At 47.1% G+C, this 14544-nt stretch overlaps 1 protein-coding gene across 1 annotated transcript in view; it reads right to left on the bottom strand.

Annotated features, from left to right (window-relative positions):
• Positions 1-14544, bottom strand: part of TTLL11 (tubulin tyrosine ligase like 11) — a 233162-nt gene that overhangs the window by 110138 nt on the left and 108480 nt on the right. Inside the window, 1 exon segment of the mRNA XM_077769746.1 lies at positions 14063-14178. Within this exon segment, the coding sequence (XP_077625872.1) occupies positions 14063-14178 (116 nt within the window).

Here is a 14544-nt window from a genome sequence, read left to right on the forward strand (position 1 = left end):
ATAATTTGCACAGGGGAACATAGTGGTTTTGATATATGTCCATCTGTATGCATTATAATGACGATAATAGTGATAATAATTACCATTTATTGAACTATGTCCTCGGTGCTGTGACAGGCACTTTGTATAATAACAATAAGGGTAATTGTCAAATAACCACCACTTATTAATACACATCCAGTCGTTATGCTACAGGCTTATGTGTTTGAATTCACCTAATGATCACAATAATTCTGTTAAGCAGTTATTATCATTCTTCACACTTTACAAATGAAAAAAAACCTGAGTCTCTGAGAAGTTAAGTAAATGCCCCATGTTTCAGAGTGAACAAGAGAAAAATCAACATGCGAATGCAGGCCCACTGGATTCTAGAACCCTTTGGGTTTTTGTTGTTGTTTTTTTCCTTTCAGAAAAAAAAGCATTGCTCCACAAGTCTCTTTCCAGCAAGGACATTTTCAGATCCAAGGACAAACTAAACAGTGCTAAGATGACCTGATCCCTATGTCTTAGACTCCTCCATGGTTTGGAACAAAATAACTCTCTCACAAAATCCCCTGAAGAAAAACAGAGCTCACGCCTCGGGAGAATCAGATCACGCTGAAGCACGGAGTGGTTCAGAACCACAGTGAAATTTGGGAGTGAAATACAACTTGTCTATTGTTGCATTTTAAGATATTCATGGGGCAAGGAAGCATTCATTCCCATTTTCAATAATGAAATGGCTAAAATCTGCAACCTGATGTATGTACTGATCATGAACGACGTATTCCTAGAAGGACCTAAGTTCGAATCAGTGGCCCCAGAAGCTGTCATGTTACGGCGCAAAACCTGACAAACAAGACAGATGTGTTGCCGTTGCCTGGAGAAAAAATTGTCCCCATCACTTGTTCTGCTGTAGAGGAAGCTTCAAATTAACAATGCATCTAGGCCTTTGCCTGCCAACCAGCTGGAAGAGAAGGAACAGAGCAGGGAAAAAATCTGCCACGTCTTCCCTCGGTGGAAGAGCTGTTTTAGTAAGGACGGCACCTCCAACCACCTGCCTGAGAGCATGGGGGCTGCGGGGGAGCTGCCCGGCGTCCTCAGGCGGGCTGGGACAGACACAAGGCCCAGGGCTGGCAGGCAAGTAGTTCTCAAAGTGTCGTGTGCTGCCTGGGACCCCGCAAGAAATGCAGAAGAACCGGAACTCTGGGGGTGGGGCTCGGCCATCTGGGCTCTAACACCCCCCACCCCGGGGATTCTGACAGGCGGCTCCTGTGGCAACCACCTGTCCGTAGCCTGTGTCCCCTCCCCGCTCCTCTGCCCCTACTCAGTTGCAGGACTGCATTTGAGGACTCCACCTCCACCCAGCCCTACAGCCTGTGCTGGCCTCAGCAGGGCGTGCATGAACGGGCTGGAAAGCACCAGCAGAAGGGAGTCTGGGGCAGGCTCGCTGACTCAGGCTCAGAGCCTGAGGCCCAGCTCTGCCATCCCGGAGGCCATGCTGGAGATTCTAGTGGGGCTGGATTTCTAGCCCCAACTCCAGGATACACGGCTGAGGCCTGGTCCTTGCCACTCTCTCCCCACCTCCAGTCCCCACCTCTCTCTCAGGGAAGGCACCTGTGCTCTCAGTTCTTCCTCAGGTTGGCTAGATAGTCTGGGATCGGGAGGTTTCTTCTGCCCCGGGGACGCCTATGTGACATCCTGCCCAGAGAATCCCTCTGCTACCTTGGAAAACCTGACCCAAGTTATAATCTGGGCTGCTGGCCCCGTCCCACCCCTTCCCAGGGCTCCTGGGCCTCTCCCCCAGCTTCCTGGCTTTGCTCCTTCCTCTCAGCAGACTGCCGAGGCCCCAGAAGAGCTCACAGGCGAGCATACCAGAGATAACTAAACAGCACCACTTAGGAATCTTGCAGAAGATATTGCACTCAGACCTGGCAAGCAGCCCCTGCCCTGAGCTCTCCACTTGAGAGGGTCCTGCTTTAGCCCAGCTCTGGTAGCCCCCCCCCATCTGTGGGGCAAGGCGTCCCCTAGACCAAGCAGACATGCCCACTTGGGGTCTGTGTCCCACACCTTCTGGTACCCAGGACCCTGGGATCCCCTCCTGTCATGGCTGAGTCCATCCTTTCAAGGGCAAATAAATGGTGCTTCTGGTGTGCTCCCCCTAGATCTGAGGGAGGCCAAATTGACGGAGCTCGGGGTGGGGGGTGGCGTGGACAGAACTGAGGTGTGGGAACTGGAGAATCTCCCCACCCCTTGCAGTGGGGGATGGCAGCAGGAGTGGGAAGAGAAGGAGGGGCCGGCAGAGGGCAGAGACCTTAATGTGCACTCGTTCTCGGGCCCCACTCATGTCAAGGGCAGGCCTGTGCGCAAGCTGGTGACAGCTTGAAGCAGGTAACGGATGTCATGCACTCAGTAGGAGCTCAGGAGATACTTGTGGAACGAGTGTACCCAGAGATCTGCTTTGGTCCCTATTTGATCCTCTCAGACATCCATCCTCCCACTGTGCGGAGGGGGAGACCGGGACTCTCGGAGATCAGGAGACTTGCCCGAGATCACAAGACCTGGAACTGAACCCGTGTCTGTTTGATCCCAGGGCCGGTGCTCCTTCCCTGCGGGGGGCCAGTTAGTCTTGGCTCCCACACTTACAGCTGCACGGAACTCGCTACTCCTTTAAGTCAACTTTCACCATTTTTGTGATGTAAGGTTGTTTTTTGATTGCGTGTGTGTGTGTGTGTGTGTTTCTTTCCTTGAGCGGAAATAAATCTCTCCGCAAATCTCCATGTTTCCTGGTTCTGCCCATCAGGGCCTGCAGAGAGCTGATCCCTCTCCCACTTGACAGGCTGACAATGGTCATGCCGCCCCCTGGGCTCTTTTATTCTCCACCACCCTTTCCTCTGAGCAGAGGGAGTCGATCCCACTTCCCAGTCAGGCCTCTGAGGCTACGTTCCAGTCGCTCTCCCTTACAGAGCCTCAGAGCGGCCCTGGTGTGCAGAAATGCAGGCTGTCTGGAGCTGGCACTGGCAGACGTGTACACGCAGGCGAACGTTCCGAACACTGGTACTTCCCCCTCTCAAACCACTCTCTCAGAACTCTCAGCTGCCCCGTGTCCACCCTCGCCTCACTCCAGCTTGGTTTTCCTGCTGCAGCCAAAGTGACCCTCTTAAAACGCCGATCTCATCATGCCACCCTGCTGCTTTTAAAACACTGCTGTTAGGACAAAACCAAAATGATCCTGCAGCATCTGGTCCTGTCTCCTGACACCGGCCCTGCTTACTTGCTATAATGCTGGCGCGCTGGACTTCTTTACCTCACCTGTACATCTGTGCTATATCACACATACCTGACGGTGTAGAAAACAGATGCGCACACTTAATGCATAATTCCAGCACTTATGTGGCCGCCAGCAGGATTAAGAACTAGAGCATGGCCAGGGTCCACGACCCGCCGGTGCCCCTCTCGGGGCACACCTCCCTCTCCCCATCGCAACTCAGAAACAACTCTCTGAAACCCTCCCATCACTTGCCCTCGCTTTTCTTCCTATTTGGGCCGCTTAGGGTTACGTCTCTATGAAATAAAGTTTAGTGTCACCTGTTTTGAGTTTTATCTCATTGGAACTATACTGTAGATATTCTTTTGTAAGTTGCTTATTTTGCTCCATATCAATATCGAGGCAGAGCTGTAGTTCACACATTTCCATTGACATCTAGTATTCCAGGGAGCAAATATCCATGATTGGTGCATATTTCTGCTGGGGGACAGTTAGACTGTCTCCAGCTTGGCGCTTGTATGAGCCACACAGCTGGAGTTCCGGACTTCTTTCTATGCCCCGAGAGCCCCGTGCTCTCCTGCCTTGTGATCCTCACCGGGAACCTGATTTCCCTGCCCAGGCCCCTCTCACTGCCTCCATCCTGCTCACCTCGCTGCTGGCAGCTCCCATTGCGCCCTGCACCTCACAGAGGCTCAGGGCCACTCCTGACCCTGCCTGTAGCCCAGGATCACATGTCACCATCCCTCGACCCTCATTCATTCACGCATGCTGGCCTGCACTCGCGCATGCGTTGGCGTCTCCTCTGGACTGGCCTCTGGTGCTGCAGAGGCGTGGACAGTCTGGAGGAAGAAAGCAATGCTCTCCAGGCAAATGAAGACATCTGCCCAGGCGGGAAGCACTCAGCCGAACAGGCGGCTCCACAGCTTGATCCTCACTCGATGTGAGCTCCCCTGGTGGAGGACGAGGGTGGGGGTGGGTCCCGGTGATCTGAGCTGCTCAAGTTCTGAGCTTCTCTTCCCCCCAACCCCCCCATTAGCCTCTGTGACGGGGCTTGCAAGGGGCCCTTATGCTGTTTAAAGTGGAGGAAAAAATGGAAATTGAGTAAAAAGGAAGGGAAGCAGCTGGAGAATATTGCCCACCATTTGGTGTGATAACCAAGGGCTTTCAAGTGATGACTAAAGCTGGCTTTAATTTTGATCTTTCATCTCTTCTAATCTGGCAGATAATTAGAGGAAAATCAAATCCATCCTAACAGCCAAAGACTAACCTATCACTGCTGGAGCTCCCTGCCCACCTACTTTGCCAACTCTTCCTTCACACTTTTTTTCCCCCTTAAAAAGGAGAGTCCCCAGGTTACATATATTGTTTGGCTTTACTTAAATACATTCAGATTGGACATTTCCGACAACCAAGAGTCTCTTAGGAAAAAGTAACATTTTTCTCTCCCTCCAAATTAAGAAATTCTCATTGCTTTGCAGCTTTAGAAGCATCCTACCACAAACTCCCTTTTATGGATGAAGAAGCCAAAGTACAGAAAGGGGGGGAAGTTCCGTACCGTTTTCAGCTGTCCGTGGCAGCTCCAGGATTCACCCCAAAGATGCCGGGGCGTCCACTCTTATCCACTGTGCTCTCTCCTATCTGTGCATTCAAAACATGAATGGGTCTCCCTTCCTGCTTCTCTGGGGGTCCCCTCAAACTTAAGACAACATCTTAAATTGCACACAGAGCTTTAAGCACGAGATGCTGGAAATAAACTAAACACTCACCAATACGGAGGCAGACTCTGGCCCAGCCATTAATGCAAATGGTGTTTATAGAATTGGCTAACAAGAAGGCGAAATTACTGTCACATAAAATGGAGACAAATAAAAACACAAAAATTATATAGATCGTATGGCCTCAACTATAAAATGATGTAGACGGAAGAAAATTATATGATTTTTATGAACTAAAAAGTTAATAAAGGTTAACTCTGGGTGGCTGAATTTGAGGGAGATTTTTATTTCATGCTATCCAGTTTTCAGTATTTTCCAATTTTTAACAGTAAGCACATACTACTTTTATAATGAGAAAAAAATTAATAAGAAACGGGTTGCAGAGAAGAAGTCTCTGTCCTCTCCATCCCAAACAAAGTGCCCTTCTGGAAGCATGACTGGAGGTCCTGGCCACCCAGCCACTTCCCCAACCCTGCCTCCAAAACATGTTCCCCTCCAAAACACGTTTCTATTTTCTCGTGAGACCAGACCCAAGCAAACGGAAGACCTTCCTCCTTCAAGTTGGCTGCCTTGCCACTCCAGATCAGCTATTAGCTGGTTCATTGGAAGCTGCCATTCTTGTGGGTCCAAAACAAAAAGGTCTAGTATCAACAATTTCATGTGATTCGACCTAATTCTTGGCTCCCCCTGCCCTCTTCTGAATTCTCCACAAGTTCGCAGTCTGGGATGCACAACCACACACAAGTAATTTTCTGCCCGTCACCGGTTCTCTCTTGTGTCCTGTGTAGATCCTGCCGTAAGCCGGGGTTCTCTGCACACTGGCTCACATTTTATTCATTCTGGCTTTGAGCAGTAATGAAGATGAAGTAACCACCTAGCTGGCCACGGAGCTTCCTCCCGGGAGATAACCAATCACTCCATAAGCACATACTAGAAGATAAAAAGATGAGCCCCTGCCCAAAGTTTACTGTAAAGGCATGAACCCACCCAGGTAACGAGATACCTTGAGGGCACACATCTCTTTGGTGTGCTAAATAGCTTCACATCCATTCTCTCTCAAGACAAGAGCTAAACAGACCTGCTAGCTAGGCTGCTGCTTATGAGCGGTGTGGTCTTGGGCACGTCGCTCAACCTCTCCAAGCCTCAGTGTCCCCATCTGTAAAATAGAGGTGGGAATAGCACCTAGTGCATATGGCTGCTGTGAGCAGAAGTGGGAGAGAAGTAGACGCCATGCGCACGTGCAGTAAGCACGCCAGAAAACAGTAGCTTGTGAAAGAGGCAGAGCGACTACTATTATTCCCTTGTTTTTGTTTTTGCTCCTGTTTCTGATGAGGAAACTGGGTGCAGGGAACTAGAGTGACTTATCTGAGGACCAGGTAGAACTGGTACCAAAACCTTGGTCTCCTGAACCCAGGCCACACTGTTAACAAAAAACTAACAACTCCTTTTTAAAGGCATGTGAAAATTTAAGGCTCACTGAAGCAACGCTTAAGGAGATTTCCAAATACATTTGCCACTCCCATCACTACCTGGAGTAACTCTGGAAGGGCCCACGCACAATTCCACACCGCCATTGCCCCATAATGGTGACTGGCCATATGCTTGTCTAGTGTCCCATCTGGTCCTAGCGGGATCGAGAGGGACAGCGGGCCTGCCTGCGGGCGGAGGGACTCGGCTCCTGCCTAACGGTCTCTGAAATGACACTCTCACTAAGCTCAGGAAATTCCACCTTCCCCATAAGTCTCGGAAGTGGTTCCTGCTCAACAAACTGCACGCAAAAGAGGCTTTTACTGGTTACTCCTGACTTAATGCTTAAACACTTCCAAATGGAAGAGAGTTGTTTGGTTTTATTTCTTGCCCATAACATAATGCACTTATCATTAGTCATTTGCTGTCTGTTCTTACTTGAAAATGCACTCATATTTTTCCAGTTTGCTGACTGTCATCCAAACTGTGAGGTGCTTCGAGGTACAGAGGGCACAATGTATCTCGAAGCCCCAGCACCCCGACCATGGATAAATTGTTCCAGCTCCCTGTAGCCTCTGATGATAATAGAACTGTTGGGCTCTCAACTATTTGAAAACATGATGAAATTCCTGCCCTTTTTTTCCAGAAAAAAATACACATATACACAAAATCTTGTGTAGTTAGTGGGCTCACAGATACCCTTCAAGCCTTCACATACTCTGGATTGGAAACAAGCTTTGATTTTCTTAGCTTGCCGTTCAAGGCCATCCTTCTGGCCTCTGGGTCTCCATCTGCTTCATGCACCTGCCTCTCCAGCTTATTTGAACTCCTAAGTTCCCTCCAAAAGGGCCCTGTGACTTTGTCTGAATGTCTCTCCGTCCATTTGTATGTTTCAAATATTACTCCTCCTCAGCTCAAGTGCCACCTTCTCCTTGGCAGGTTTTTTTTCTTTTTAACTATCTGTTAATTATCAGTAAATAACATTTCCATATATTTTTCTCCCTTAGCAATTTGTCTTTACCTTTAGGGCACACTTTGTACTTTCCACTTCTTAGGTCTGTATGTGTGGATCTCTCTCACCTCTCCCACTGGCCTGTGAGCTAATTCCATTTTGTAAGTCTTCTCCCCGGCACACAGTAGGTGCTCAACAAATTCGCTGCCAGTCCATAGTTGTTTCTCTAATCCTTGATATGGTGTCAATGAAATGCAAATAAACATGCAAACATTCGTCTCTCTGTGACTCAGGCTCCCGGTTTATATGGAAATCTTCAAAGGTGCCTGGGGTCAGTGTGTCCTGATCTGTAGGGTCTTGCTGCAAAGGAATCCTTAGGAATCAGTGGAAGCCAGAATTTCAACAACATGTCAGCTGTGCAAGCATGGATGGGCCATTTGTCAGCATGGTTAGATGATTCTTATGAAAGACCATTTGCAGAAAAGCACTCTCTGATAAGAAAGATGACATCCTGCGTTTATGAAGGCATGTTTAGTCTACATATTTTAAGAGCCTCTTTTCCCTACCACTGAGGGGATTTCAGGAGGATATACTGTCTGTTTAAGTGGCAGGGGTCCGGGCTTGGGGGACCTCTGATTAATGTGTTTTTGATAATCATCTCGAGGACAGGACAGAGTTACATGTCTCGATCTTGGTATACGCCCTGGCTGTGAAACTGAAGCACTGGGAGATCCCTTGGTCTCTTTTCTCATAGAATGTTCCGTCTTTATCCTAGATTCTATATAGAATCAACCTAATCGAGGGATTCATTTAATTCATGGCTCCAAACATGGTGCGGAATCCAGAGGAGATGCTTGGAGTCAAGGTCAGAAGTGAAGCCTGAGCTCCCAGTGAAGCCTTCAGAGGATAAAGCTGTCTCGATAAGGTCAAAAGCTGACCTGTCAGCCTGACAGTATACCTGGTTGTTGCTGTGATAGGAAGTAAATGGACCTGGGAGAGTGCAGTGAGGTGTTTCTGGGAGATAAAGGGCCTTTGTGCCTTATGTAGGTTGTGTTCCAAATACACACTTCTGAGTAAGCTCCCAGGCACCACATGGCATCACGATATCAAGAACGTCCCTTTAGATTCCTCCAAGCCTGCCTGTCTCTGACTTCCTTACACTTCTCTGGGGCCCTGAATGTCTAGGATTCCTGAGAAAGGAGTGTGGTTCCCAGGAATATCTACATTCAGGAAAAGAGGGCAAATACTACCAAGATGGGTCCCAATCTTAGATTTGTAAACCAATCTTCCAAAAATTAATCAATTGGTGATATCATTACTTTGTTTTCAAAATAATCAGGGAATGCAATATATTCACTTCTGCTTCAAATAGCATTTAAAAAAAAAATAAAAAAAGACTGAGGGCGCCCAAACACCTTAACAAAAGCAAAACTTTCCATTGATTTTCCTGATTTTTCTCCTTATTTTCAAGCTTAGCTTTGACTCATCGGAGAAGCTGGAGGTCGGTGGAACAATGTGGCAAAGTGGAGAGACACGAGTGCTGAAGTCAGGAGACCCCGGATGTGGTTCCCACTCTGCCTCTAACTAGCTGTGTGACTTGTGACAAGTTACTGACCTTCCCCATCTGGGTTTTGTCCTGTGTGATGCATGTGTGCAGAAGCATTACGTACGCACCTCAGACAGGCTGCTTCAGAGGCTGGTGACCTACTTGTCACCATCAAGAGAATTCTGAAGCCTGATTGGCCACTTGGTGGGCCTCAGATGTCATGAGGCTCTCACACAGGTGTCACTTCATATGGTGACCATGACAATCCAGCCAGGGAGATATCGCAATCCCTGTTTTTAGAGACCAGATCAGAGAACAAAGCGCCTTGGCCAAGCTCATGGCACAGCGATCAGAGGTGGGAAACTTCACCCCAGACCTGGCTGATGCCACGGGCAGGGCCGCACCCGGACACAGGCTGCGCCTCTGTCAGGAGGAGATTCTCGAACCAGGGAGCTGACTGCCATGATGGTTTCTCAGATCCTTTCTGATTCTAATAGTCTGTGCTCCTCTCAGTAGAATGAGGGGGTTGGAGAAAACCAAGAACATTAAAAGAATTCTGTGCTCCCCAATGAAATCTACCGTAGAATGCCAAAATATAAAATAGATAATTGCTTTGGCCCAAATGTCCATCAAGAGACAAACGGATAATAAAATCTAACATATCCATATAACGGAACATTATTTGGCCATAAAAAGGAATACAGTACTGATACGTGCCACAACGTTGGTGAGCTTTGAAAACATGCTAAGTGAAAGAAGCCAGACACAGAAGACTGCACGTTGTATGATTCTACTCATATGACGTGTCTAGAATAGGTCAATCCAGAGACAGAGAGTCGGTTGGGGGAGGTAGGAATGAGGAGTGGCTGCTCCATGGGTACAGGGTTTCCTTTTGGGGTGACAAGACATTTTGGAAGCAGTTAGATGGGGTGGTGGTTGCATAACATTGTGAATGTACTAGGGGCCATGGAATTTAAATAGTTAATTTTATATTATGTGAATTTTACGTCCATATATGTGTGTGTATGTATAGATATATGATATTTCCAGGGGCGCCCGGGTGGCTCAGTCAGTTAAGCATCCGACTTCAGCTCAGGTCATGATCTCACAGTTCATGGGTTCAAGCCCCGCATCAGGCTCCATGCTGCCAGCTCAGAGCCTGGGGCCTGCTTCAGATTCTGTGTCTCGTCTCTCTCTGCCCCTCCCCCACTTACATTCTGTCTCTCTCTCAATAAAAAGATACTTTAAAAAAGATTAAAAATTTTTAAAAAAGATATATGATATTTCCAGCGTCCCACCCCATGAGCCCCCCTTCCCATGTCCCTGCAATGCCTCCAAAGAACCCTAATGTGTAAATTAGAGACACTACATGTTATAAAATGTTATCATAGTTCAAAAGAGTTGTCATAATGACAGCTATTTTATTCCTTCAGGGGCCAATGATATTTTTTCTTAATCCAACAAATAAATGTGGCTGGGCCAGTAACATCTTGCTACTCAGGAACGGAACCTTCCATGGGCAAATAGCTCCAATGTCCACACTGGTCTAGCAGCTTCAATTTTAGGATACGTCACTGGTTTTTTAACTCAGAATTCCACTCTAAGTATACCAGGAAAGATAACAATAGCTAAGCTTTATTTTGGGGGGTTTTTTTCATACTCTAGTAGATTATTTTATTGTTGAGTGGTGAGCTAAACATGATTAAGTGGCTACTGTGAACAGTTTTTCATGTTGTTTCATTTAAATGTCATTTTATAGAAAAGGACACGGAGGCTGCCCAGCTCCTCAGTGTCCCCAATATCAGAACTTCAGTCTCGTCTATGCAAGCTCAGGAGACAGCCTCCAGCTCGGCCAGGATGGGTCCCAGCAGTCACCAGCTCCGTGCCCATGGAAGCCGCTTTCAGTCCCACCAGGACACTGACCCCAGCCTGTCAGCACTGAGGTGTGTGAAGATTTCTGGCACATGGACACACGTCCCCTCTGCACCTTCCCAGAGAAGCTGAGAGGCATGAAGAGGTCAGGACGTCTATCTACCATTTTTCTTCAGTCTGTATGAGGAGAGTGAAGACTCACCTCAGTGGTCTTGCTGACGACGTGTGCTCAAGTGGAAGTAGTGAGGGACACTGTGGACCTTCATTTGCTGAAGAGTTGTAGAGAAAAGCTAGGGTATCATTTGTTTTTAAAGGTTTAGGTCATGGGCGCCTGGGTGGCTAAGTCGGTTGAGCAACTGACTCTTGGTTTCAGCCCGTGTCATGATCTCATGGTTTGTGAAATCGAACCCCGGATCAGCCTCCGTGCTGACACCATGGAGCCTGCTTGGGATTCTCTCTCCCTCCCTCCCTCCCTCCCTCCCTCTCTCTCACTCTCTCTCTGTTCCTCCCCTACACACACACTCTTTCTCAAAATAAATAAATTTAAGGGGTGCCCTGGTGGCTCAGTCAGGTGAGCGCTCAACTTCGGCTCAGGTCATGATCTTCGCAGTTCGTGAGTTTGAGCCCCGCATTGGGCTCTGTGCTGACAGAGTGGAGGCTAGAGCCTGCTTTGAGTTCTGTGTCTCCCTCTCTCTCTGCCCCTCCCCCTTTTCACATTCTATCTCCCACTCTCTTTCAAAAATAAACATAAAAAAATAATAAAAATAAATAAATTTAAAAAAATAAAGGTTTAGGCCGGATCCTATTTAAACACAAGACACTCTGGTTTTGAAAGCTCCCTCCCATCTCAGAAGCCTAGTGACTTCACTTTCTGCAGAGTGACCTGGTCTCACGTATGATTCAGCACTACGACACTGGGCATTTTCTGTGGGCATAAGTATGATGCTTTCTCAAGTTATTCTGAAACATTTCTACACAGAGGAGTTGAGGATAATTTTAGCCGTTTTTATCTGCATGGTAAAGTTACCAAAATGGTAATGATAATTCCTTACATATAAATGCACTTTACAGATTACAAAGTACTTTCATGGACAATCATTACTGTTTTTTTTTAAAAGATGAAATTTAGGAAGATTATCAGTAAGTGACATTTGGCTATTAATATACACTCTTATATTCTAGGTAAGAAAAGGGGGAGATGAAAGGCTTTTATATCAGAATTGAAGTCAGTTTCTAGAAATTTTACCTGTTCCCGGTTATCAATTTTTCAAAAAGCCAATGCTCCTTCAGCTAAAACAAGGTTCTGCGACTTATGATTGACAAGCGGCAAACGCCTTTCCCATCTTTCCTGTGGTCCTGTGCCCCATTGCTATTAAATTTTAGTTATGTAGCTCACAGACATGATACAGAATGCCAGGTGTAGGTAAAAAAACAAAAACAAACAAAACAAAACCCAAAACAACACAAAAACACACACAAAAAACAAAAAAACTAAAACAAGAAGAAAGCTAATCATGTTTCAATACCATTTGATGTGAAAATATAGTGATACTTTTATATCTTTTCCCGGTTTTGGTGGCCACACCATGGCCTCTGGATTTGCTCACACACACACACACACACACACACACACACACACAAAATCGGACTGCTATGTGTCGAAGTCATCTTTAAAGAGCTGTCCCAGCGTGCCATACAGACACCGAGAGCCACCGAAACCTGGCCACAGTGCTACACAATCTCTCCAGACCTAATCTCTATCAGAGAGATCAATAACCCTTAGAGAACAGATATCCAAGGAATGGGTTTTATTGCAATTAATCTGACCAAACTGCAATCCATCTGCTGCTGTCCCGTAGGGATGACTAACGAAAGCAGGTAGGTGCACGTACGGGTGGGTACGTTACCTGTAGTGCTGGGGCCACACCCCATCGGGGCAGAGCGGACAGGCCACCACTCTGAAGCTCTCATCGGCGGAAGCCACACTGGCAGGCCTGGCCCTCCGAACTGCAGGTGAAGGTCCGCAGCCAGGCCTTGCCGACAATGGCAACCTGTGCTTCCCGCGGCGAACATCCAGGAGCAGCACTCGACAGAGCGGGCCCCATCCAGCCCAACTCAGAATATGACAAATGCTCCTACTGAGTGACATTTCCTGCCGGGCGGTGGCACTCAACCTTGGCTGCACGGTAGAATTGCCTAGGGAACCTAAAACACGTCTGTGGCCAGGCCTCCAGCCCAGGCTCATTAAAATCAGCATCTCTAGAATGGGGGCCCTCGCCCTGGTATTTATGAAAGCTCTCCAGATGGTTCTAACGTGCAGCCAAGGGAGAAGCATCGCTGCTTGAATATTCTAGCACTGTCTGGGCTTGAGCCCAGCTGATGAGGTGCTGCAGTAGAGGAACCTGCAAAACACCACTTGCTTAGGAAAGGGAAGTCAATGTTCCTTCTGGTGTTGAACCACAGCTGACAAGTGCTTTATTTGTCTGCGAGCCTTTAGGTCAAGCTGATTTGTCCGTGGCAGGGGGAGTAGCGGGGAGACAAGGAGTGCTTTGATTTTTCTGCCTAAAACAAGCATAACGATATTTACTTTGTGAGACCCAGGAATCTGATAAAAACAAAACAAAATACCCAATTGAAATGCCGTTCATTTCCGGGGTGATTCCAGGGAGGAAGGGGCAAGGCACCTACTCCCACCAATGCCCAACTGGGATAACGCGCCCTGGGGTCAGTGGGACGGAAAAGAACAATAGCTGTAAAGATTACAGAACGTCCAGAACTTCCTTCAAGTGGCTCTGGAAATGTTGAAACGAAAAGCTTATCCTGCAAGAGTGTAAACGTCAGGAAGAAAGTAAAAACGAAATGATCCTTATCACGTCCAAACCTGTGGCCCTCTCCTGGGTTTTGTTTTACCCTCCCGTTATGTTCGGGCATTTCCAGGAAAAGCTCTACGTGAACAGTGGTGGGTGAGAAGAGACGTCATCTCAGGGGAGAGTGGGTTCTAGAAGAGACTTTCCAGATTCAGATAACAATCAGCTAAAAATTCATCCAGCTGAATCCCAAACGTCAGATTCATATACAGAGTCTCCATCTCCTGATTGTAAGTCACTCTGTTTGGAGGCTGATGTCCACAAATGAAAATATGATGGCTGAGACGGTTTAATATGTAAACCTCACTCACAGTGTTACAATGTTCTAAGAGACCTTAGCTGCTCAGGACACCGCCAGCAGAGTGGATAGAAATAAATGATATAAAATACACTCACTGGTTCTCTCTTTTCTTCTTAAGTGGATCCATGAGGCGTAATGTGTCTCTGATCACGGCCACCTTCACTTCTTCATCGACAAGGCTGGGGACATTTTCAAAGACCCCTGGAGAAAGCTTGAATGGGTAAGGACTCAGTGTTAACAGCAGAGAGAGTGATTCGGTACCAAGTACCTATCAGCACCAGCTTCCTATACTGTTAAGGCTTTGGTTATGCTAATCTATAGGAGAGAATTTTTTAAAGCCCCCTTGATGTTATTTTTACAATGTCAGCTTCCTTTAACGGATCAACAAAATAGGTAAAGTGGAAATACACACATAAGGAGCACTATGTTTTTCTAATTATCAAAATCATACACGCTCGCTGCAGACAATTTGGAAATATAGAAGGTGTTAAGAAAATTAAAGAAATCCACATAATCCCCCCAAAACCCAATATTGGTATTTGATATATTGCCTTCCAGTCTCTTTTATGCATCTTTA

Source organism: Crocuta crocuta, unplaced genomic scaffold (genome assembly GCF_008692635.1).
Source record: "Crocuta crocuta isolate KB4526 unplaced genomic scaffold, BGI_CrCroc_1.0 scaffold95, whole genome shotgun sequence".
Taxonomy (NCBI): Eukaryota; Metazoa; Chordata; class Mammalia; order Carnivora; family Hyaenidae; genus Crocuta; species Crocuta crocuta.